General features: G+C 40.7%; 3 protein-coding genes across 5 annotated transcripts; 1 reads left to right on the top strand and 2 right to left on the bottom strand.

Annotated features, from left to right (window-relative positions):
* Positions 1-1,328: 1,328 nt before the first annotated feature.
* LOC128307392 (uncharacterized) lies at positions 1,329-11,599 on the bottom strand. The gene is made up of 3 exons (XM_053045203.1): positions 11,359-11,599; positions 3,338-3,373; positions 1,329-3,275 (listed from the first exon to the last, which is right to left on the bottom strand). The coding sequence occupies exons 1-3, from the start codon at positions 11,453-11,455 to the stop codon at positions 1,579-1,581; spliced, it is 1,830 nt and encodes a 609-aa protein (XP_052901163.1). The 5' UTR covers positions 11,456-11,599; the 3' UTR covers positions 1,329-1,578.
* On the bottom strand, positions 4,361-8,839 carry LOC128307383 (peptide transporter family 1-like). The gene is made up of 6 exons (XM_053045190.1): positions 8,769-8,839; positions 7,136-7,188; positions 6,981-7,059; positions 6,308-6,894; positions 5,125-6,114; positions 4,361-5,062 (listed from the first exon to the last, which is right to left on the bottom strand). The coding sequence occupies exons 1-6, from the start codon at positions 8,785-8,787 to the stop codon at positions 4,631-4,633; spliced, it is 2,160 nt and encodes a 719-aa protein (XP_052901150.1). The 5' UTR covers positions 8,788-8,839; the 3' UTR covers positions 4,361-4,630.
* Positions 11,600-16,712: 5,113 nt separating the features above from the next.
* On the top strand, positions 16,713-23,181 carry LOC128310794 (serrate RNA effector molecule homolog). Of its 3 annotated transcripts, XM_053047513.1 has the most exons (10): positions 16,713-16,795; positions 17,155-17,362; positions 17,422-17,558; positions 17,833-17,929; positions 18,073-18,255; positions 19,564-19,630; positions 19,708-21,788; positions 21,868-21,987; positions 22,402-22,483; positions 22,905-23,181. In XM_053047513.1, the coding sequence occupies exons 2-9, from the start codon at positions 17,220-17,222 to the stop codon at positions 22,481-22,483; spliced, it is 2,910 nt and encodes a 969-aa protein (XP_052903473.1). In that variant the 5' UTR covers positions 16,713-16,795; positions 17,155-17,219; the 3' UTR covers positions 22,905-23,181. The 3 variants fall into 3 exon arrangements, with proteins under 3 accessions (XP_052903473.1, XP_052903474.1, XP_052903475.1); XM_053047514.1 differs by lacking the exon at positions 22,402-22,483; XM_053047515.1 differs by lacking the exons at positions 16,713-16,795; positions 17,155-17,362; positions 17,422-17,558; ... (1 more) ...; positions 18,073-18,255; positions 22,905-23,181 and adding an exon at positions 18,635-19,062 and having other exon boundaries at positions 22,402-22,860.
* Positions 23,182-23,228: the final 47 nt, after the last annotated feature.

Here is a 23,228-nt window from a genome sequence, read left to right as displayed (position 1 = left end):
AGCACGATGTTGCAGTACAATATCCCTGAATATTCCGTGCTATCGGTGATATCGTCACAAACACATATGACCCACCCCACCTGCAGTCGGTGCGTTGTTCCGGCACTGGTCGCACGTTGTTCCGGCACTGGTTTCATATACGTAAAGGAAGCAAGGCGCAGCAAATCGCGAACAGACATGCGTTCATACGAATGACTGAACATCCGAGTTAGTGGATGGCGTGTAGTAAATACCCGCTGCAGGATAGACAATATAGAATAAGTTCATCACCAAATACTGGTGATCAAGTGTTTAGCATTGCTTCCTTCGAGCTATGATCGTACATGTATAACTGAGTGTTGCATGGTGAATGTCCCGGAAGCACAGCGAGTGAACCAATTCGATGGCAAAGTGCTCCTTGGATGCTGTAGTTGTAAATTCCACCACGTTCAGCTTCTCGAAGTTGGCGCACGTATGATTGTAGCTCCATTTATGAAGGTTAAAGATACGGCGATTACTGCTGTTGGTGGTGATATAGCCGGTTCCGATATTGTATTCGAAGACGATGGCGGACCATTTGAAGAAGATGATTCTATAATATTCCAACTATAATTCCGCCCTGGGCCTCAAGGGGATTGATCCTCCACTGGTTCGGGATCTTAGGTGACATGGATACTGAGTGTTTTCTGGCAGTTAACTTCTTCTTCAAGATCCTGGTCAAGTCAAAATTTGTGATATTTTGCGTTACGTAATCATTGAGTAAGCCCTATTGGAAATTCATTTGCGTGACTTGAGGACCAGCGATTCGGTTACGGCATTGGTGATTGGAACAAGTTACAAAGCCAGTGATTGCTACTGTTATTGAATAAGTGCTTCGTCGAATTCTCCTAAAAAAACCGGGTCCAACACCTTCCAGCAAGACAAAGAATCGCCTTGCTACAAAAAAAACCTTCCCGGTGTAAAAAAAAACCTTCGTAAGGTGTATTCCAATGATAATGGACAGGATATTCCTGTATTGCAGAATTTGAGTATTATTATCCCTTTAAAAACCGTGTCAATATCGTTCCAGGCGATTTCCATAGAGCATGACCCAAATTTGGGTTATGCGGCGCTGAACGTGAACGCTGAAGAGATTTTTCAAATTAGTCGTGAAAAAGATTGATTTTTTATTCATTACGGACGGTTCGATTTGATTAGTTAGTGATTACGTGATTATTTACTGTGGTTATTTACTTACTTGCCAGGCAAAATATCAGTACAGTACTGCAGTACTTCATCAACAGCTATTATGCACACAGTATTGGAAAAACATATTTTTTTACTTTTATTACAACTACTCTTATGGACGTTGTCACGTATCTTAACCGGATGAAGCTATGTATGATCTTTCTAAATGCGCAAGTGTATGAACCGAGCTCGTTTTGCTCACCGGGTTTTACTCTTTGTGAATAATATGCTTTGTGCTTTTTACTTTAAAAATACAATAATGGAACCATATAAACCAAGAATTCGATCGGTAATACTTTCCATCTCCACATGAATCGAGAGAATACACCATTCGGATTGCTACATATTTGTTACGTCCAACTCAACCCTACCTTAGCCCTTAGTGTTATCAAATGGACGCAGTACACCGGGTGGGCCACCAAAGCTGCCTTTGAATGTATCTGTCGCTGGTTTTGTTTGTTGCAGCTGTTGCGGTAAGGATTGATGCGGTTGCAGATGCTGCTGTGGAAGTTGTGGCTGACTGGATGAAAATATGCTACCGTCCGGTTTGACATGAGTTCCGGGCCGTTGTTGATTGCCTAAAATTCCTGGGGCTCCACCGAAGCTACCGGAAAACTTATTACCACCATTGTATGAATTCGCTACCGAAACAGGCCTGACTGGTTGTAGAGGCGGTGTGAATGTGGAGCCAGTTGCTGGTTTTATACCAGTGTCCTGCTTAACGGGAGCTCCATTGAATTGTCCATTGTAGTTATTTGACACTGATGGGACGGATGGCGACAAGGGTCGTTGTGGAAGTGTAGAAGATTGAACTGGACCCGGATGTCCGGTACCCAAATGTTGTACGGAAGGTGGTTGCTGAACGGGAGCTACGGTAGGCGTTATAGCAGCGATCGTTTGTGGAGCTTTAGTGTAAGCGGTTCCTATATTCGCTTGATTACCTAAGAACCCAGGTGCTCCCCCAAAGCTGCCCACATACTTTTGAACAGTCGGTTTGCCAACGGGTCTAGCCGTAGTTGAAAATGTATTCTGAGGTGTAAAAATGGTTTGTGGGCGCGGTTGCGGTTGCGTTGTGGATGGAATCGCTTGTGGGATGTTCGGTCTTACAGTCGATGTGTAAGCTGTGCCAATGTTCTGTTGATTGCCAAGAAATCCAGCCGGTCCTCCGAACCCTCCATTGTACTTCTGTACCACAGGTTTGGTAGTAGTTTGAAATGCTGGCGCATTAGGAGCTACAGATCCTGCAAACCTATTTACCGTCAGAGTGTTTGGTTGTGGGAAATGCGTTTGTTGATTAACGTCGGTTTTAAATCCAACTCCACCGTCTGGCACCAGTGCCGATTGTGGCGGTTGTAAAGTTTGCAGTGATGTTGACTTTACGGAATCAACAAACGGATCGCGAACAAAGAACGTTGATCGTTCCGTACCAACTTTGATATCATACACCGGTGGTAACTGATCCGGGAACAGTGGGGGCAAAAGGCCGTTGACCGGTTTCTGAGCGAACAGAATCTTGCCATCCTCGATGTTTGGGATTTTAGCATTTGGCAGAAACTGTGGCTGCGTAATGGGAGACCGTACCGTTGTAGTACTGCTTGGTGGTACCACCTGCACGGTGCTGGGAACAGGGTTTGGTGGTAGTAGACCAAAGTTTGGTTGCCCAATTGGCTCGATTATGCCAGACGCGTAGCTTGGAACTTTAAAGTTGTACGATCCTACTTTGTTACCTTGACCGGAAGACTGAAAGTTTGCTTCTCGATTAACGTTCGTTAGAAACCCGACCGAGTCCAGTTCGGGCTTAGCAAGATCCGTAAACGGGGTCACAGGATTTCCATAGCTGTCTCGTAACTCCGTATTCGGCTGTGGCGTTGATCCCCGAACGTCAATATTTGAGAGTTCATTGTTAATCCCAGAAGGAATCGCATTTAGGGAGGCGTCGTTCGCGAAACCGAGATTTCGTCCTTTAGCAGCCGAAAAGCCTTGGCCACGTGCGAAGGGTGTGATAGCGAGATTGATTATATTGCTATCCGTTGCAGGAATCCCACCTTCCACTGAGCGAGCTGAGTGAGCTGTAAGTAGGAAAGGAAATCAATATGCGAATCACCTGAAGATCAATCGTACGCTTCTCTACCTTGCTGTTGATGTGCTTCTGGCGAGGAAGACACAGCTGAAACGGGACAAAGAGTTAACGTATACATTAATTGATCTTCCTGCTTTATCCGTGGCGTTTTCACCGCTAAACTGATTGTTAAGGTCATTTTGCATTTGGATTTTTTTACAACGCTAGTAACAGATTTATTTCGTTTCATCATCAAACTGTACGCGTTTAGGCAACCGACGTTTATTCCGTTTCAATTTTGTAGAGCTTACATTAATCGTCAAATTTGTGTGGGCGTTGTTTCGACTTTGCTTCGTCATTCTGTGCTCATTGTTCTTTTTGTATTCCGTCTTCCTGTTTCCGTGAGACAAATTGCCACAACGCAGACCAACGCATATGTAGTTAAAGCGGACATTTTTTCTATTTCTGTTTAGTTCAATATAAATACAAAAATGTAGGAATCGTATCACAAGCAAAAAAGTATGGTTGTTTACATATAATATATGCGTGAAAGAAAAATATAGTGTACGTATACGAAATTGGTGTTTCCCTCCGAAAAACAATTTATTGTTTAATATTTTTGTAATTCATCGACCACACAATTTCAGATTTGTATATGTACATAAACATTTACAAACCACACAACTCCAGATACATGTAGGTAACAATCAGAAAAGTTGGAATAAACATTTGATGGGATAAGAAAGGCATGGCGTTTTCACATATTTAATGTTAAGGAGCTTTTGAAGATGCCGATGAACCAAAAGCGGTCAGAAATATGGCCCACAGAAGAGATGTTCTATTACTTTTAGACAACGACAAGTCAAACATGGCTGTAGTGACTTGCATGAAGGTCCATAGGCTTAATTAGAGAATTTAATACGTCCACTATGCAGTACTGCTCAAGATACAACGGTCATGAACCCATGCAAATAGGTAGTAAATTATAGCACAGAATGGTGAATTTTTGGCAGAATTGTTAAAAAAATAATGAAATAGACAAATAAAAGGGATATTTATCTCTTATAATGGTACGAACCATTTCAGTTCCCATTTCCATTACTGAAACCATTAGTTTATAGTGATGTGCTGCTATAAAAATTTTCATAGAAAATTTATTAGGTCTCTTGAATCACCACATATGTTCTGTCTTCCATCTTTCCATTCCTCTTTCCTACTCTTCTTTCTTTCTATGTTTTTCTCTTTTTCACACCTTTCATCTCTTATCATCCCTCAGTCTCTCTAACTTTTCGTTGTCTTCTAGTTTCTGATTAAAGTACGTTTAGGTCATTCGGACACTTCACTAGTGGTCGTTTGCTCGTAATTCTATTCGTCTGACGATTTCTTAAATACGGGATTGTCGAGGCCGAGTGGATCCTTCTGATCAATGGGCAGCGTAGCATTTGGATCATCTTCTTCGTCATACGTTTTCAACGGGATCTGTTTGTAGCGCCAGGCCAGTATAGAGAACAAACCCATGTCGACAAACATTAGACCGGCAAACAGCACGAACTCCCACTTCTGTGCATCGAAAATTTTTGCTTCAGCTACGATAACCACTATCAGATTACCGACGGCAACCGTTAGTTGCCAACATCCCTGCAGTACCGATTTCATACTCTCCGGTGCTTGTGTGAACGAAAACTCCAGCCCCGTTATGGAGTACATCACTTCACCCAGTGTCATTACCACGTACTGAGGAATCAACCAAAGCATATTGACGGAGTTCGGTTCGGTGACGATGATGGGTTCGGTGGTCTGTAATTATCAATCAAGCGTCAGTGTACGTGAACTGAAATCGAGGAACCGCGCCTACTTACCATTCCATCAACATCGCTCACAATGAAAGCATACACGCCACCTAGTCGCATCGTGTAGGTCAATGTTAGCTCGCCATCCACATAGATTTCGTAATCGGAAGGATAGGATTCCACCAGATCGTACACATACGAACCGTTCTTGTGCCTATCGAATGGATCGGATGTGTCAATGTCTCGAAACACTACGGTGCGATTGGAAGCCGTATTTCCGAGCACTCGGTACATCGGATAGCCCTTGGATGATTTTTCTGTGTCATCTTCGTATCTCAACAGACCAACGCCGGAGTCCTGTTTGCGAATAAAGTAGGACATCTGTTTTTCCTCTTCCACTTCGAACGTACGCTGTTGTTCCGATTCAATCGCACAATTAAGCCCCGGGCTTGTGGACGAAAGTGTGTACGTGTACGTGGCTTTACCCTTCACGCTGAGATACTTCTCCTCGAACATGCTCATACTCTTGAGCGTAAAATCTTCATGCTCTGGAATGTTTGACTGGACGCGATAGTCACAGTTCATGCCGTTGAATATGCGCAGCTGAGCTTCGCCTTCCTTCGGAATGATGGCGTAGGTAGACTCCAGTTGAATTTCGACAATGGTTGATATAACAAATGCCAAACCGGCAAATATACCGCCCAGTGTGAGCTTCTGCAATGGTCGCCGAATTCCGATCATACTCAACAGTGGATAGAAAGCGACCTCGTACAGCGGAATAAACACCAAAATAAGCAGAGGATTGATGACCTGCATCTGATCCGGTTTAATCGTCCAAAAGCCTAGATCGCCATCCATTCGGGTTGCTTGGAAAGTCCAGCGGGAACCCTGCTGATCGAACAGCGCCCAAAACACCGGCAGAGGAATGTACAGCTTTAGGACGTTCAGTAGAATGCGCGTTTCGTCCACCAGCTGGCGTCCCCAGCGCTTCTCTGAATAATCCAACCAGTGCTCACGAGGGTTGATAGATTTTTCACGTGATCGCGTCCGTATAGCAGTCTGTTTGCGTGTTGAGAGAGTTGCATTCGATCATCAACATGAATCAGTTCTACAAACAACAACAACCACTACATCAACAGCGAACAACACGTTACGAGACAAAGAAACACACACACACACACAATACAAATACATTTAAAACACATACCAAGCCGGAACAACAACAAAAAACTATAAAATTCGTCATACTAACCCAAATACATTTGGAAACCTTTACAAACATATTGCCCGCGGGTGCGGATATCTTGTACAGCGGCTTGCCAATGATGAAGATGATGATGGAAATCACCATCAGCACACCAGGTACGCCGAACGCCAATGGGAAGCAATCATCGTCATCGAAGCATTTCACATCTTCGCGTAAAATCGGTGTGACCATGGTCGACACGAATGAGCCCGAATTGACCGCAAAGTAGAACATCGAGAAGAACAGCGCCAAATACTTTGCCTGTTCCGGTAGTTTAAACTGCTCGCCACCGAACGCGGCAACGCACGGTTTAATTCCACCCGAACCGAAAGCGATCAGCAACAGTCCGGCAATGGTCATCGCACGTGCATCCAGATCCCAACTCGGTATGGCACCCAGCGTAATGCATCCGCTACCGATCGTGTACACGATCGACAGGTACAATATCGTGCGAAATTTGCCCAACCAACTGTCCGCAATGATAGCCCCGATCACGCACATAAAGTACACCAGGGTGGTGAAGGTATGATACAGTACCGTTGCCGTATCATCGTCGAAGTCCAGTTTTCTCGTGAGGTACAGTACCAGCACGGCTGTCGGAGAAAATGTGATCTTCCTTTTGAGCCCAGCGAATTCTTTGTGGAGGCGGTTTGACCACCCATTCAACACGACTACTTACTTCGCATGCCATAGTAGTTGAACCGTTCGCAAAACTCATTGCTGATGATAAATGGAATGGATCGGGGATACTTGAGCTTCTGAAATTGGTTTGTACAAATATGTAAACCGTTAGCTTGTTTACGCGGTGCATAAACTTTGGCGCCATTTTATCACCTTTGGTTCACCTTCGACATCCCCGACCTCTGGCACTGCGGCTGGCGTTTCTTCTGTACAGGAGATAAAAAGCTCATCAACTAAATAGTATGCACAGCGAATAAAACGGCGCGCCGCATGTACAGTATAACGTGAAACTTTATTTCGGTCCCTATTGGTGGCAATCATCGAATCGTCACAACCTCGCCACCTGACAGTGATCGATTGAAGTGTTGTTACGCGTGTATCGATTGATCATCAGCCTTACAATACGATCACAATTACCTAATTCACTGTCATCATAAACAATGAACGGACCTTTGCCGAGGGGTGTACAAAAAGGTAGTATAAAAATTCCAAACGGTCTTATCGTTTAATAAGCCGCATTTGATAAAGACAATGGTCAAGACAAATGAGATACAGCGATAAGGTTTTATCGGTGAACACGGACCCAATGATAAGCGAATCACCTACTAAATCGTCACTAGTAACCACTTCAGCTAACTGTAAGTTATTTATTATAATAATAATGCGCTGCTAGTAGTACGAGTTGTCCAATTTGATATATGATGGCCTAAACACCACTTGTATCAACCCCGATCCTCTGTTAAAACTTTATCGGAATGAACACAGTGATGATTGTTATTAGTAGCAGTGGCAACACATAAGGTAGCCATAGTCAAAAACTACTCTAAACAAGTTTTGGCACAGTTTAAGGAGCAATTTCATTAACTAACAGACTATGAATTCTATCGATCGTGGCCCTGTGTTTTAAACCTATCGCACTCGAATGCTCTACATTACAGATAGTAACTACCACATCCCTTAGTCCTGCCAACCACGACGGTTCATCACATATTCTTTAATCAAAGCATAAAGTGAAAATTAACATAATTATTGCTTTTGATCTGGCTGAACTAGTTCTGCAAGATTTTCTTCGTAGCAACAAAAGATGCATTGAGTCGAAAGACGCACATTGCAATCTGCGATCGTTGAACAGAAAAGGTTCAGTGACCGGTCAACAATCCCATCTGTGTGTCTGGTGCACTTGTTCGATCAATGAAAATTGCGACTATAAAATTCTTTTTGCAGTTACGCGAAGTGTATTTCTGTACTGCGCAGCCAATATATGGATTGGTGCAACTTGATGCATTAATTCTGCATCGTTCGTATTCTACGATTATGTTATCCTACCTAACGTGGTATAGCTGGTAAACTGTTCATTTATAATTTCTGTAGGAAACGAATCCTCTATACTCCACTTTACTTTCATTAGAACCGCACTAATAGCTTCAAACTTCCAGCAATCGCCGTTTCACGAGTTATACTGCACATGATGAAAGTTGGTGTTGGTTTATACTCCTTGTCGAAAATTATCTTTTATCAATCTATTGTACAGGTTACAATTTCATGTTAGTGAGTAGTAGAGATAGCACAATTTTTTTCCTTTAAAGAAATGAAGCAATGAAGCATGGAAAACATGTTTCACTTCCCTCCCCATTTGTCTGATCTGGGTACGCTTAGTTTGGTTCTATATAAACAAAATTATTACTATTTTTGGTTCCTACTAAAACAAACACCGAGCCGCTGGAACACATGCGCTAGAAAACAATGTTATTACTCTTTAAACCATCAAAACACACTTTGCACAAACCTTTGGTTGAATCGGCCATCTCTTCAATTCACAGTTTTCAAATATTCACAATCCTTCACCGACAAGTTCTACAAACACATTCTAACAATAGATGAGGTGAACTTTCTCAGCGAAACTCTGGGATGGCACTTCCAGGTGATGTTTAATATTTAGACTATTCTAATACTACCCATTCGAGGTGTACTAGCAGACTGAACACTACTGATGGGTACGCTGTTCAGTTAAAAGCAGTAATCCCGCGACCAGACCGTAGAACCATAATCTTCGACGACTGATAAGAGCTTTACGAGCTGATAAAACATACTTATTAAACCATTCCTTCGCTATATCTTTTATGCACCAGCTATCAAGAGCCACCCACTGCTCGGATTGATACGTATGATGTCAAGGGCAGATTCCGCTCATGCAGAATTTATGAACGATGGTTTCAAGTAGTATGATAATGGACTCTTGAGACAATTGACTCTTGGGAGTCCCGCCTCGCTGAAATAAAGGCCACACTGGCAGTAACGCTACTAAAATCACCTCTTCATAGTATTTTCCATTTTAAAACTTTTCAATTGTTGCTAACTTGAGAATGTGCGGTGCAGCAATACAAATTCATTACAACAAATGGTACATTGTTTTTCTTTTATTGTTGTACAAATCCGCACCGAATCCCGAATCTGAAAACTATTAAAGCTGAAAGCAGTCAACCGCCAATCAAATATCTTTAAAACATGCAATACCAGTAAAAAGGCAAATATATGCACATGGTGTTTTTTTTTGTTGTAAAATATAATTTCCCACTGCAGACAGCCCTCCTGTAAAAGAATACTAAGATAGATTTTTTTTCAAATAGCCACTCTTTAACAATCGCTCGTGTAGAAACCCTAACTTACTGTTTACTGCTATTACCCACTTGACAAAAGCAACATATGTACTGTATTCACATCGGTTGAGTCCACTCTATCTCATAAATTCCGTGACGTATTGACTCATTGAAGATGCCGGATGAGCAAAGGTGTCACCTTACCCCACATTCCATACCAACGCAGAAAACAAGCCCATCGCTCTCCACTTTATCTTATCAACAGGGTACTTGATTTTTGGTCAGCAGCCGTACCTTAACCTGCAATAGTAGCCCCGTTGCCTAACGCGTCGCGTGATCTGCATCATTTTGTTCGCTTCGTTTTGTTCTTTAATTTATGGCAATGTTTTTATACCATATTCTCACCCACATCGAACACTTCAACAGTCAGCTCGAAGCAGACGATAAGTAATAGGACAAGCAGGTAAAACGTTTTGGGATAGTATTGATGTGTTGTCCCGCAGAGGCATTATCTTATCACAGTTCCGTAGCATTTACCCTTTCATTCATCATCGTGTTTATTAGTGTGAGCGGTATATTGATAGATTCCATCGAAACAAAGACAATTCGAGTTCCTATATCGACGATTTATTACTTTCCACAGGAGGATGTTTGGCAACCCAGTTCGCTCGTAATTTGTAATAGTTTGGAAATGAACACAAAATTTGATCTGCTTTTCATGAAATACTTGCTATTGAAAAATAAAAATTTTCACAAAATTATGTTCCACCGAGACAAACAGGACGAACTTTAACATTTTATTTGTGTACCTACATCCTGCTTGTTAGCTGTTTCTGGTTGATCGCATTAAGTCATGACACAGTTTCCGATACGCGAATAATTCGCAAAAGCTGCTGGACTCCAACACAATTCGAATGCCACAGTCCAAACACCCTGACAGGTGTCGTAACGACGACTGAAGAATTTTATATTCACTATACAGCACACAATGACCGAACCAAGCGACGGGGATCACATGTTTACCACATCGCATCCCACATTGCCTGAGTGAATCACAGGATTTTCTGTTTGCCATTTTTACATCTTTTTTGTTTTCTTCTCAGCGAGCTAAATGAGCACTACCATTTTGGTGAACTCGAACCATTCTGAGATATGCTTTTGTGTCATGTTCGTTCGTACTTCCAAACTAACCGGTTCACAGATAAACTTGTCGTCCTTGCATCGAACATGATAGCATCGAAAATGTGCGCTACCAAATAGTCATCTGTGTGACGCATCCAACCAGCCACATGCAGATGCGGAGCATCTCATTCACCACATAAAAAACGAATGCTGGTTTTACCCAGGTGAACTTCGAACATTCGGGACACAAAAGCTGAATGACCGGGCAAGCGACGAACTCAATTGGAATGCGTCCTAATGGAGAACTCTTCCATTGGCCGCCCTAATGAGTTGCAGTTTAAAACTCAGCGTAACAGCAGTGCCAATGTTTTTTTTTTTTTTCATAAGAGGGGAGACCGATATGACCTTGATGTAACGCATCGTTAATGTTCAAGATAGTGATAGTTACGAGGTAGTTCTTCTTTTCATATACAGTTCCAACTATTTGCTTTCTGTTAGTTAGAGTGTAATTCGAAAGCGTTGTATTACACACTCAAGTGTGCTTACTACACCAGACAGTGTGTTGACAAATGAGAAATTTGTAACGCCTTATAATCATAATAACTGAGAGCAAAACGACTAAATACGACGTAGAAGATGAACGAAACAACACTTTACATTTGACACCGGTATATTGTTGGGCGACAGATACGTGCAGTAGCAGCATTACACTCCAAAATTGGAATCTTCGAAAGCTCGACCTTGACGCACACATTTTGTGATCCCTTCGGTGGATCGTTGAACTGGTTCTATGTCTTTTGTTTTTTTTTCTGCACTATTTTTGTTTACAGTCCAACACTAATCACTATTTCGCTGCTTTACAGTGAACCCAAGTTTCTAATTAATCACGCTCTAACTATTTCCGTTCTCGAGATCACTCGCGTACAGCGCGTCCTAACGAAACGAGTCGCAAACCTTAACTAACAAACACGGCCGAGCAGGTTATACAATATAAACAAGATTCGCTACTTCTCAATCTGCGCGCGTCGCTCGCTGCTGCTCGAACCAACGCGATCGCGAAGTTGATCTTCGCAACTCACAGATGGGTTACGTTCAGCTTGCTTTTCTTCTGGTGGGGGTTATAGGTTGACGTTTTCTTTTCCAGATTTTGCTTTGTTAAGAATTTACCGGACCTTAAGTTATTGATAGATACTGCGTATGCGTGTCGTACGGCTGTACCGGAAGAATAAAAAGAAGCGTATCAATTTTCCATGCATTGAATAAGAAACGGTATGGATGTTACATTCTAATGAGTTTTCTTTTCTAACGTGTTTTCTTCAAGCACTACGATGATCGGCTTTGTTGAATCCAGCATGGTTTGGTAAGGAGCGAATGAAATATAAATATTGTAAGTTTCACAATTATTGCCAAACCACTAATCCATGAATAAAATTTTGTTGCGACACTTGACACAAAATTAATCTACATTTTATATTGAAAACGCGGTGTCATTTCCATAACAGTACGAGCATCAATATCAATTTGATATAATGTTAAAAATAGCATGTAATAAAATTGATTAAACAACCAGTTGCTTTAAAGTTTGTATTCATCCTGAATTTATTTTCGTTCATAATTATACCATTTGAGAAAAGAAATTAACGTTAAAGTGATTTTTTATTAAGCGCACAATACCAATTACTACGTGACTGAAACATTCTATCGTTCTAACCATGCCTTATGTGTCTGAAGCTAGGCTATGTGATCATCACCATATTGCTCATTCGTGTATGGAAGATTCTAATCGCACAATATTAAATACCATCGTGTATAATTAAATTCAGCCGATGCATCTAAATCATTTGACTACCTGTTGACGGTACAGTTGGAACGGATACTTAATTTTGATTCTTCTGTCAACTGCTGATAGCAGCACCACTAAAGTAATGATTTACCGGGAATATTATTGACATGCTCCTCGCTGTTAGAAAACTAATGAGTAGCACACATTAGCAAATGATTCACTAACGGATCTCTTTTCATAACGATCCTGAACAAAACAAGAGAGTATGTTATCTTCTACGAACATTCATTTAACTTCCGCCACTGTGGCCTTCTACAACGAGCGCGATAAATAGTGAAGGAAGTCAGAAGCCATTCGGATTATTGATCACACATTCAACATTTGATCGATTGCGCAGGTGATGTTGGTTATTATTGGTTCTTGCTTTAGCTCGATGACTGGAAGATCTATAGCTTCATCTTGCTCGAAAATTTTGGGTTAATAAATTCCTCAATAATTCTAACATTGAATAGTTTGCATTTACAACTGTCAATTTAACAAACTGATATTTAACCGATTGTTTGCTTGTTTCATTATTATTATTATTATTATTATTATTATTATTATTATTATTATTATTATTATTATTATTATTATTTTTATTATTGTTATTATTTATTATTATTATTATTATTCTTTTTCGTACATTAATTTGCCATTAAGACTGAATAATGGAAAATAACTTAATACAACAACAATGGCAGTAGAACAAAGTGAATAAATTAAGAAGAAGACTAACACAAAATAAAAAACGGTGAAAGGAATAGCAAAAAGGAAGTCAGACATTAAATTTAAGAACGAGCTCGCAAACGAAAAGAAGTCGAGGAAATGTTGTAATCAAACGCATCAGAAAAATGTTTAAATCATCTGAAACACATGAGGAGAGAATTATTAAAATAATACACGGTGGGTCGAGTTTGAACAGCCAACGATTCACGACGACGGAGTAAACGGGAGTGAACATATAAACAAATTGAGCAGAGCAGATCAGGAGCATCCGTAGAACCAGTACGCAATTCCCCCACAACAAATGCTTGTACTACATGACGTCTTTGGCTTAAGGTTTCGATGCCTAAAAGTTGACCATGCGTTTCATGCGCCGGCGGAACTTGGAGTCCGTAATACCGTCGCAAAATAATTCGTGAGCAAGACCTCGATTCTCTATCCAAAGCATCCTTCAAAGTTAAAAGGCTTGAAACAGCGTTAGCATATTCGAGAATAAAGCGTACCAAGCTAAAACATCCGTAAGCAGGCCGTAAGGAGGATCGATCTCTAAAATCAAAAGTAACACGTAGGATAAAACCAGGATAAATTCCTGTTTGCTTTAAGAAGTACATCATCAGGTTACAATTTCAAGTTCAACCTTCTTTTACTTGTTTTTCTTTTTTCAATTGTTTTGCGCCGGTTATTAAGATGTACTTTAGGGCTCATTCAATTATTACGTAACGCAAAAATTGTCAATTTTCGACCCCCTCCCCCCCTATTGTAACAAAACGTAACACTAGACGCAACCCCCCTCCGGTAATTACGTAACATTTGGATGACCCCCCCCCCCCCCTCCCTTGTTTAAAAAATATGAAATTTTCTTAAGTTATCTAAGTAATTCCAACGTATTTCGACAAATGCAAAACGAAACGAACAAACAGCCTATTCAATTTACTACTCGCGCCAGGCTGACTTGCTTAATCGTTGCTAATAATTTGAAATTGTTTTAGAACATTTTTTAATCTATACAGTTACGATTCTGCATACGATATTTCTTTAACAATGTTTGTTTTCAGGCTGTCCGTACCTTTCCTCATTATAATTTGTATCATTGGCATGTACCAAGTTAACTTAAACAAGGTTGGATAGGTTCTGGATAAAGATAACAATTTCCGGAAGACGATTCGTATACAAGTCCTCAATCATCTCAGATCCCAAACGTAGGACCATTATTCATTCGCTAATCGTCCACTGAAAAAAGCTCAAGCAGCTTGTTTGAGAGTTTACATTACATACTAACTTGGTGATGATAAATTATATAGCTCTAGCTTAACACCCAATAGACCATCAGAAATTTAGAATGTTAATAAGTGTTATTTGATTAGGCATTAGGTTATGGTGGTTGGCATTTGGTTAGGAAAAAAACGGTTAAATTGAATCAATAAGCTTTTTCAAATTCTGCACCATTCAACTATTTGGGGCGGCTCGGTGGCATGATGGTAGCAGAGCCGGTCTTCACACGAACGTACCGGACCAGATTCCCATCCGGACCAATCCTACCGTAGCAAGGACTGACTATCCGGTTACGTGGTAAAATAAGTCGATACGGCCAGGCCGTTCTAACGAAACAAAAAAAAAAATCAACTATTTCAGCTGGTATGCCGACTTCAAACACGGCAACCACACCGATCATGATGCCACACGTTCTAATTGTGTTGATCGTTCTAGTGTTGAAAGTTGATCATTCTAACGTGAATGAGCTTACGAGCACTAAATGATATGGAATAATGAACTGAACTAAATGAGTAATCATTGATGTATGATTGCATGAAGTTTTTTAAGATAGTGGATAACTTGGATGCATCATTCTGAGACTATTAGGAGTTCTTCAAGCTTCAAGCTTAATGTAAATTTTGAGAGTCGGCGATGCTTGTTAGGTAACAATGGATGCAAACTAGATCCACTACTACACAAAGGAATCCAAAATCACCATCTGAGTGGACACCAGAAGTTATCAATGAGTGGGTATCAAAAGATACCAAGAAACTTGACCTTTAAATAATCAACAAGTCGATAGGTAACATAGAATTTGTATAAAAATCCCTTAAATAAGTTAATTTTTCATATATACACTGTGAAGCGGGAATCTAAGTATAATCTTATTGTATGTTACGTAACAAAAAGTTAAACCCCCCCTCCCCCCTATGTCACAAATCGTAACGCTGGTACTGACCCCCTCCCCCCCCTATCAGCGTTACGTAATAATTGAATGAGCCCTTATAAATCTATATATACAGGTCATATATATAAAGACATTGTGTTTACATTTTACATTTCGGCGGCCCGTTCCTGTATTGGTCTCCACCCGACAGAACCAGTCCAAAATCCCTTTCGGACTAATTCCTCACACGCAAGACGCTTAGACCTGTTGAGGTTGTTGTACCAATAAAAAGATATATTTACTTAGACATAAATCTATGCCGAGCAAGTAAAAGATGTGATTATCAAGTGATTGATATCATATTTTTATTGCTTTCGGCATGTTCTCTAAGGCATTTCTACAGTTTGTGTTGGGTGCGTATACAGCCGGACACTCACGTGCGCTCTCCACAAGAAGTTTCTTGCCTGTTCAGGAGCACGAGTGTCCAGGGATGAGAGAGCAGGACTATCGCGATCGTTATATCGCGGAACATCATTATCTCGTTTCCCATCAGGATGCGTAGAGGGTCGCGCTTAAGCAGCAAAGAGATAACGTTTGTTTTAATGTGAAGTTTAATTACGTTGTACCGTCTATCGCTTACGGTCACTCCAATATCACTAAAGTAATATCATTGCTTTCAGAATAGAGTAGAATACTATGTTGAAAAGAATACGACAGACCATACTAATAATCAGTATACTACAGCCTCTGAGGTGAGATCGGATCAATTCTTGTCGTTAATTCTTTCTTTTTTACATTTCCAGCTAATGTAAGCTAACTTTGTACACAGTCATAAAGGTGTCCTTCGATTAAGCGTATCATCCAATTCTGGTAATAAAACATCAAAAGCTAGGATTTTCCGTATGACTAAGCGTCTAGGCTAAGCACCTGACATCTCATGTGGTCCGTGGATTAGAAAAGTCACGTGCAGTAGTTTTGCCCTACGGAGTCTATCAAACCCTGACCATCAAAGAGTCGATAGGCGACGGACGGATAAACGAATTACTGGACGCATTCAATTATGTTATGATATGATATGTTCCGTTTGGCTGCCATAATTTGGCTTTCACAAATTAGAAACATTCATTGCTATAGCGACATTTTTTTTGTGGAAAATTGCCTTTGAATAAATAGAATATCGTACAACTGCTTATTTTATACCACAATTCAGACATCTTTGACAGAATTGTTTAAATGCACCCGCATACCTTTCTCTGTACACCTTGAATGTAATTTTTGTTGTGTGGGTATAGCGCTGCAAAAATCTACGAGATCTGCTCCTCTGTACACACTTTGGTGACGCCGGTGAGTTTTGGCTCGGAATATTCGGAAAATATTTCTCGTGCAAATCCCTACACAACACAGTTGTAAGTGAATTCATCACATCAATAACTATAAAGTAGTGCTTAAAATGCGAATGCAACACGTTTTCCATCCTGTATTCTTTGCTTAACTAAACAACAGAAATGATGGCCATATTTAGGGACGCTGGCGTTTGACATACTTTCGGATTAAAGCGACCGAAGAAAAGCGACGTATTTAAGCATGGCTTGCGAGATGTTTACGTTTGTTTTTAAAGCTACTTAACTTACGTGTGTGAGACTTAGATATAATATAGAATTGTAAATGATTTTCCATTCATATAAACAGTAAATGGGTTGAAGCTCCTCATTTTGAGGTTATGTATATATGTCATGTTCTTGAAACTTCCATTCTCTCTTTGCAGCATTTTCACCCGATTCATTTGAACAAACAGCACATTCCGCGTAAACTCTCAATCAAATAAACAAAATGGGTGACTCAGATGATGAATATGACCGGAAACGTCGTGATAAGTTCCGTGGAGAGCGCAGTGCTGGAGGTGGAGGAGATAGCTACGGACGTGGAACCGACAGACCAGATCGTTCACGCGGCAGAGATGATTGGCCCGATCGGTAATGTAATATTTTACGTTGGTTATCGACACCACTGTTACCGAAAATGCTTCTTGTAGAGTGCGCCCTCGGCAGGATTACCGGGACTATAGACCACCACCCCGAGATCGTGGCTATTCACCCGCTCGAGAAGGACCTACGGTTAAACGTATGCGTGGTGATGCTTGGGGTGATGAAGGTCGACATAGATTTGGAGGTAGGTTTAGCTTATTTAGTTGTTGGAAAGTAGTACAATATAATATTGTTCGAAACCCTGGCGCTTCCTGCGTCATATTATGGTTCAATTTTGAAGCTTAATATATGTTTTGATAGTTGAAAGAGATGGCCATCGTTAGATAATAGATAGCATACATTCTGATAAAAGGTTATTATCGTTCATGATGTCATTCATTATACGCATGAACGAAAAGATTACGAAAAGGATTGAGCTTAATTCACACCATTCCGCAAACATTATGTCTGTTTTCCAGCTCACGATGGTTATGGAATGTATGGGTATTCACATGACCATTTCGGAATGCATCCAGCAGTTGGACCTTATGGTCATCAAGCAGCATCCCATCAAAGGTAATTATTGAAGTGTTATATGTTTAGAGGCGAATGTAGCTCCCAAGCTCAAAGCCTCTATAAAAACAACAAACAACAACGAGTGTTATATGTTTATATGAGATGATGCTACCTGGTGTTTCCTTTATTTTATCCTACTATAGAGAACCAGCAGCGACGGGAGATATGCAAACACAACCTTGCATGATGACGTTGAAACAATTTCTTGCCACGCAGGATGATTCCATATCTGATTCCGATGCAATTACAAAGTATAACGAATACAAGCTCGAATTTAGGCGTCAACAGATGAATGAGTTTTTCGTGGCGCACAAGGACGAAGAATGGTATGACACATTTGCTTCTGTCTCATGATCGATCGATTGGTAGTATATATGAATTGATTTCTTGCGTATGAAATCAATTGCATACTCCAAACGATCAACCATGACGACAATTGCGTTAGTTTTGAGATCAATGCTTGCACAAATTTGTAACCATTGTGTTCAACGTTCGTTTTCTTACGATAAACATTTCTAATCATATTTTCTCCCTAACAGCGTTGATGGTTTGCCGTCAGTAGTATGGGCAGTTGGCATCCAACTGATAGTTTTCTGCAACACTTTCTGTATTGCTTGAATGAGGCACTATAGCACCATCCAATTTGCATTTTTGGCAATGCATTTGGTGTGCATTATTGGCAATACCAAGCTGAAAAGTAGTTGTAAAAAACTGTACAATAGTTGGCTTGTGCTGCAACTTACTACAGACCGCGTCCCTCTCGTAAGCTCCATCTGTCAACCCAGATCGCACGTACGAATCGATGCTAGTTTACAGAATAGCGAATAGGTTACGTTTGTCTGCCGCCGCGAATTTTTTAAACTCGTCAAAGTATGGCCTTCGTTAGGAGTTTAAGATTAGGTACATACGTTTTAACACGGGCGAGCAATGCCAGTGTTTCTTTTTCTTCACTTCCTTACCTTATACCTCCGCGTATTACATACCATGCTCAATATAAAAGCGATAATTGCGCCAATGGAATACGGTTGTCTCGCTGTTCGATATGCCATATAAAAGCTACGCGTTCAATACTACTACCGCTCCGTGGATAACAGCACACAAATGAATTAAGCAAACCAAATTCGAATGAAGAGGTATTTACTATTTTAACATTATGTGTACAAAACAAAACAAACTTCATGAACTATTACTCATCCCAGCCATGAATGCTGCAACGCCATACCTACGAAAGGAAAACGTAGGGAAAATATGCTTATTGTGAATGATGGTGTTTTGTTTCATAAAATTACTATATTCTGTTGTACAAGCTAAACTCAGAGGAATAATAATTTTTTGCACATTGTAGATAACTGAATAATAATAATATAGTAATCAAATCAAAACCCCCATTTAAGCAATAGTATGGCTATGATAGCACCATAATAGAAATAGTCGTTAATTGTTAGATACCGACTGCGATGGTTAAGCATATTGGGACCTTCTACTATGGCTCAGATAACGAGTGAAATATGATTCCTTATTATTGGTAGAATGATTATTCTTCAGGCGATATATTAAAGTTTATTTTGTTGAAGATGTTTTGATTCGATGGTTTATTAATGTTGTTCTTTATATCTATTTAACACAATTTACAGGTTCAAAATCAAATATCATCCCGAAGAATCGCAAAAACGAAAGGAAGAACAGCTATCTTTTCTGAAGGTAGGTCACACACATGGTGGAAAGTATAGTACCGTGCATATTACTTGATGCTAAACATATTTGTTTTTTTTTTGCAGCATCGGTGTGAAGTTTTTTTGGATCTATTAAACTCGAAAGATGTTGCGAAAGTGTCCGTTGATGCTTCCAATAGCGATGCATTGCTCCGCCTGCTGGATACGGTTGTCATCAAACTAGAAGGCGGAACAGAGGAGGACTTACAAATACTGGACGAAAAGCCACTGGCCGTTGAGCCGACAACCAAATTAGTTGGTTTACAAAACACTGATAAAGCAAAACCTGAAACGAAGGTTGATTTATCGATAAAAGATGTAGTCGTTAAGAAGGAGGACGATGCTACGAAACAAGACGGTGGCACTGAAGAGCACGTTAACGAAGAAATGACAAGGAATGGCAAATCTAACAACAACGAGGATCGATCTGCTTTCGCAGATGACGCTGATGATGATGAGAAGCGTGGCAAGGAAAGTTCAAACGAGCATAAGGCAACGGAACGAGAAGATGATGGAGAAAATGAAGAATTACATCACAAAAATGAATCTGAAGACAATAGAAAGAAGCGGAGTCGCTCTGATTCTGGTTCAAGTTCATCTTCCACATCTTCCTCGTCATCCAGTGATTCGGAAGAAGAAAAGGATGAACATCTTGCGAAGGAAGACAATGATAATGATGAAAATTCGAAACTGCAGGAAGCAGTAAAAACCTCACATTTAACGGAGCACGATGATGCTGCCGGTGAAAGTAAGGAAGCAGACGGAGAAAAGTCTGAACGCTCTAGCGAAGATGTAAACATGGAGGCGGATAACGAGGATGGGTCCAGCAAGGGTAAAGAGTGTTCCGAATCGGAGGAAACTTCCAAAGATCAGGAAGTGGCTGATGCTACTGGTGAGGAAAAGAAACCCGACGATGAAACTTTGGCGAAGGACAACGAGGCAGACAATCAGCAGAAAGCTGAAACTATCGATCTGGTTAAAGAAACTCCTGCCGTTGGTGAATCACGAGCCCTGCATCGTACGAGTTCAATTTTCCTGAGAAATTTAGCACCATCCATCACAAAGGCCGAGGTAGAAGCTATGTGTCGTCGTTACAACGGATTCCTTCGTGTGGCTATCGCAGATCCCCTACTGGAAAGACGTTGGTTCCGACGGGGTTGGGTTACTTTCAAGCGTGAAGTTAACATCAAGGAAATCTGTTGGAATTTGAACAACATACGTCTGAGAGACTGTGAGCTTGGCGCGATAGTGAACAAGGATTTGAGCCGACGTGTACGTCCAGTAAATGGGATCACCTGTCACAAAACGGTCGTCCGGAGTGATATCAAATTGGGCGCCAAGATAGCTCACAACTTGGACGACAAGTGGGGATTGTGGAAGGAAAATGCATCCACTGCGGGAGATAATGCAGCCAACAATGGTGCTGGCATTCCGCCGGTAGAATCGTTTGGATTGCAATCGAAAAATCCTGTATTGCAAAACATTACTGACTATTTGATCGAAGAGGCGTCGGCTGAAGAGGAAGAACTTCTCGGCTTATCGGAAGACAGCAAAAAGATTTCGGAGGGTGAGTTGATTGAGCGAGACCCTCAACTGATTGAAGTGCTTGATAGGTTGATCCTTTACTTGCGTGTGGTCCATTCGGTTGATTTTTATAATCACTGCGAATATCCGTACGAAGACGAAATGCCCAACCGTTGTGGCATTATTCACGCTCGTGGACCACCGTCACAAAGCAAGGTGACATGTAATGAAATTCAGGAATACATTCGGACATTCGAAGGCAAAATGGCTTCCTTCCTTACCAGAATGGTCGATCTAGAGGAAGCCGAAATGAAGAAGCTCGGTGCGAAGGATGCCGAAGCAGAAGTGGAAAAATTCATAACGGCGAACACCCAAGAGCTCGCGAAGGATAAGTGGTTGTGTCCGTTATCGGGTAAAAAATTCAAAGGGCCCGATTTTGTGCGAAAGCATATTTTCAATAAGCATGCCGAAAAGGTAGAAGAAGTGCGTAAAGAGGTAGAATACTTCAACAACTATCTCAAAGACGCAAAACGACCGCAGCTACCGGAGCACCCAGGCAACACGAAAAAACCCGGAGCGGAAAGCACAACATCTGCCGCCCCTGCAAGTGTTCCTGGATCGGGGTAAGTGTGCTCGCCGCTAAACACACATCGTTTAAATTTATACGCAGCGGTTTAATCATTTACACCCGTTTGTTTCCAGCTATCGTAGCCAACCATTCGGAATGTCTCACAGCTATGCGCCCATGTATGCGGCTTATGCTGCAGCACCAATGATGGCCCCAAATCCCCGAGGACGCGCAGGCTTTGGTCGAGGAGGAAGGTAATTTCTTACATTTTAATTTATTTTTTCCTAATACAAAAAATAAGAGACTTCACGTGATACAGTCGAATGTGTATTATTGAATATTACAGTGCAGTACGAAAACAAACCAGCATATCTTTTGAATGGTTGTACAATTCAGTAAGCTATTTTTAGCAGTTCGTCTGTGATTCAAAATATGCTTCAAGTCATAACATAAATTTTTGTCCACATGTTATCACTGATCACCACTGACTGTGTATATTGTTTTTCTTCTTTTTTTCTTTTCCGCCATTTGGCTTTTGATGTGAACAATGACATCTGGTGAATGATACGATTGATCTACTCAAAATCTGCATCCTTCTTCGGCCAACTTGTTCCCTTTTTTGTGCTGCTTCATGCGGTCGACATTGATCTTGCGGCTTTGTAACACAGAGACACGGCGGTGGACCCTCGACGACCGATCATAGCATATAGCGACTTAGATATGCCTAATTTCAATGATAGTTTTTTCTAGGTATGGTTCAAGTACCAATGTTCATGCAGAATACAAGACAGCACCTTAAAATTACATTTTCAAACTCCCATGTAACATGGTCAAACATTCGCAAAGAGTGGCAGCTTGTTTTCAAATTTAGAATATTTTTATTATTCTTTCGGTTGTTTCGTGTATTCTTAACCAAAAAAAAACGGAAAAAGACAAATAAAATGATTAAAATGTGCCACTAATGTAAGGCGAAGAATTCAAAGTTGTTTTTATTCGTGGTGGGTGGTGTAAAAAATATATGCATATTAAAGCGAGTCGTTCGACAATACGGCAAAGAGTCTCCTTCGAAGAGAGAATTTTCTATAATAAAATAATTAAAGTTAGCCGTGTAAGAAATCGTTTATATAGCCAACATCCATTGACTAATATCCATAAATTATTTGTTTTTTAGAATGGGAGGCTCCGACTATCGTCCAGTTATTCAATATCGCGATCTTGATGCGCCTCGCGAACCGGACGAATTTTTGTAAATGCTGTACAGATAGTCATCGTAAATATTCCCAACAAACTACAAATGTGTCACCTTCACGCAGACGATTTACGTTAGGCCGCAGAACACATAACGATTTTCTTGTATTTTACGAACCTGCGTGTCACCAGCAAAAAACTATATATATAATTCTATAATGCTTCTCATCAATAAAACAAGTTGTGTGTTAGAGCGTGCATTGAAGGGAAACATGATTTCATAAATTTCAATGTGGAAAGAAAATAG

The sequence above is a fragment of the Anopheles moucheti genome, chromosome 2 (assembly GCF_943734755.1).
Source record: "Anopheles moucheti chromosome 2, idAnoMoucSN_F20_07, whole genome shotgun sequence".
NCBI classification, from domain to species: domain Eukaryota; kingdom Metazoa; phylum Arthropoda; class Insecta; order Diptera; family Culicidae; genus Anopheles; species Anopheles moucheti.
This window is presented reverse-complemented; position numbering and strand designations above follow the sequence as displayed.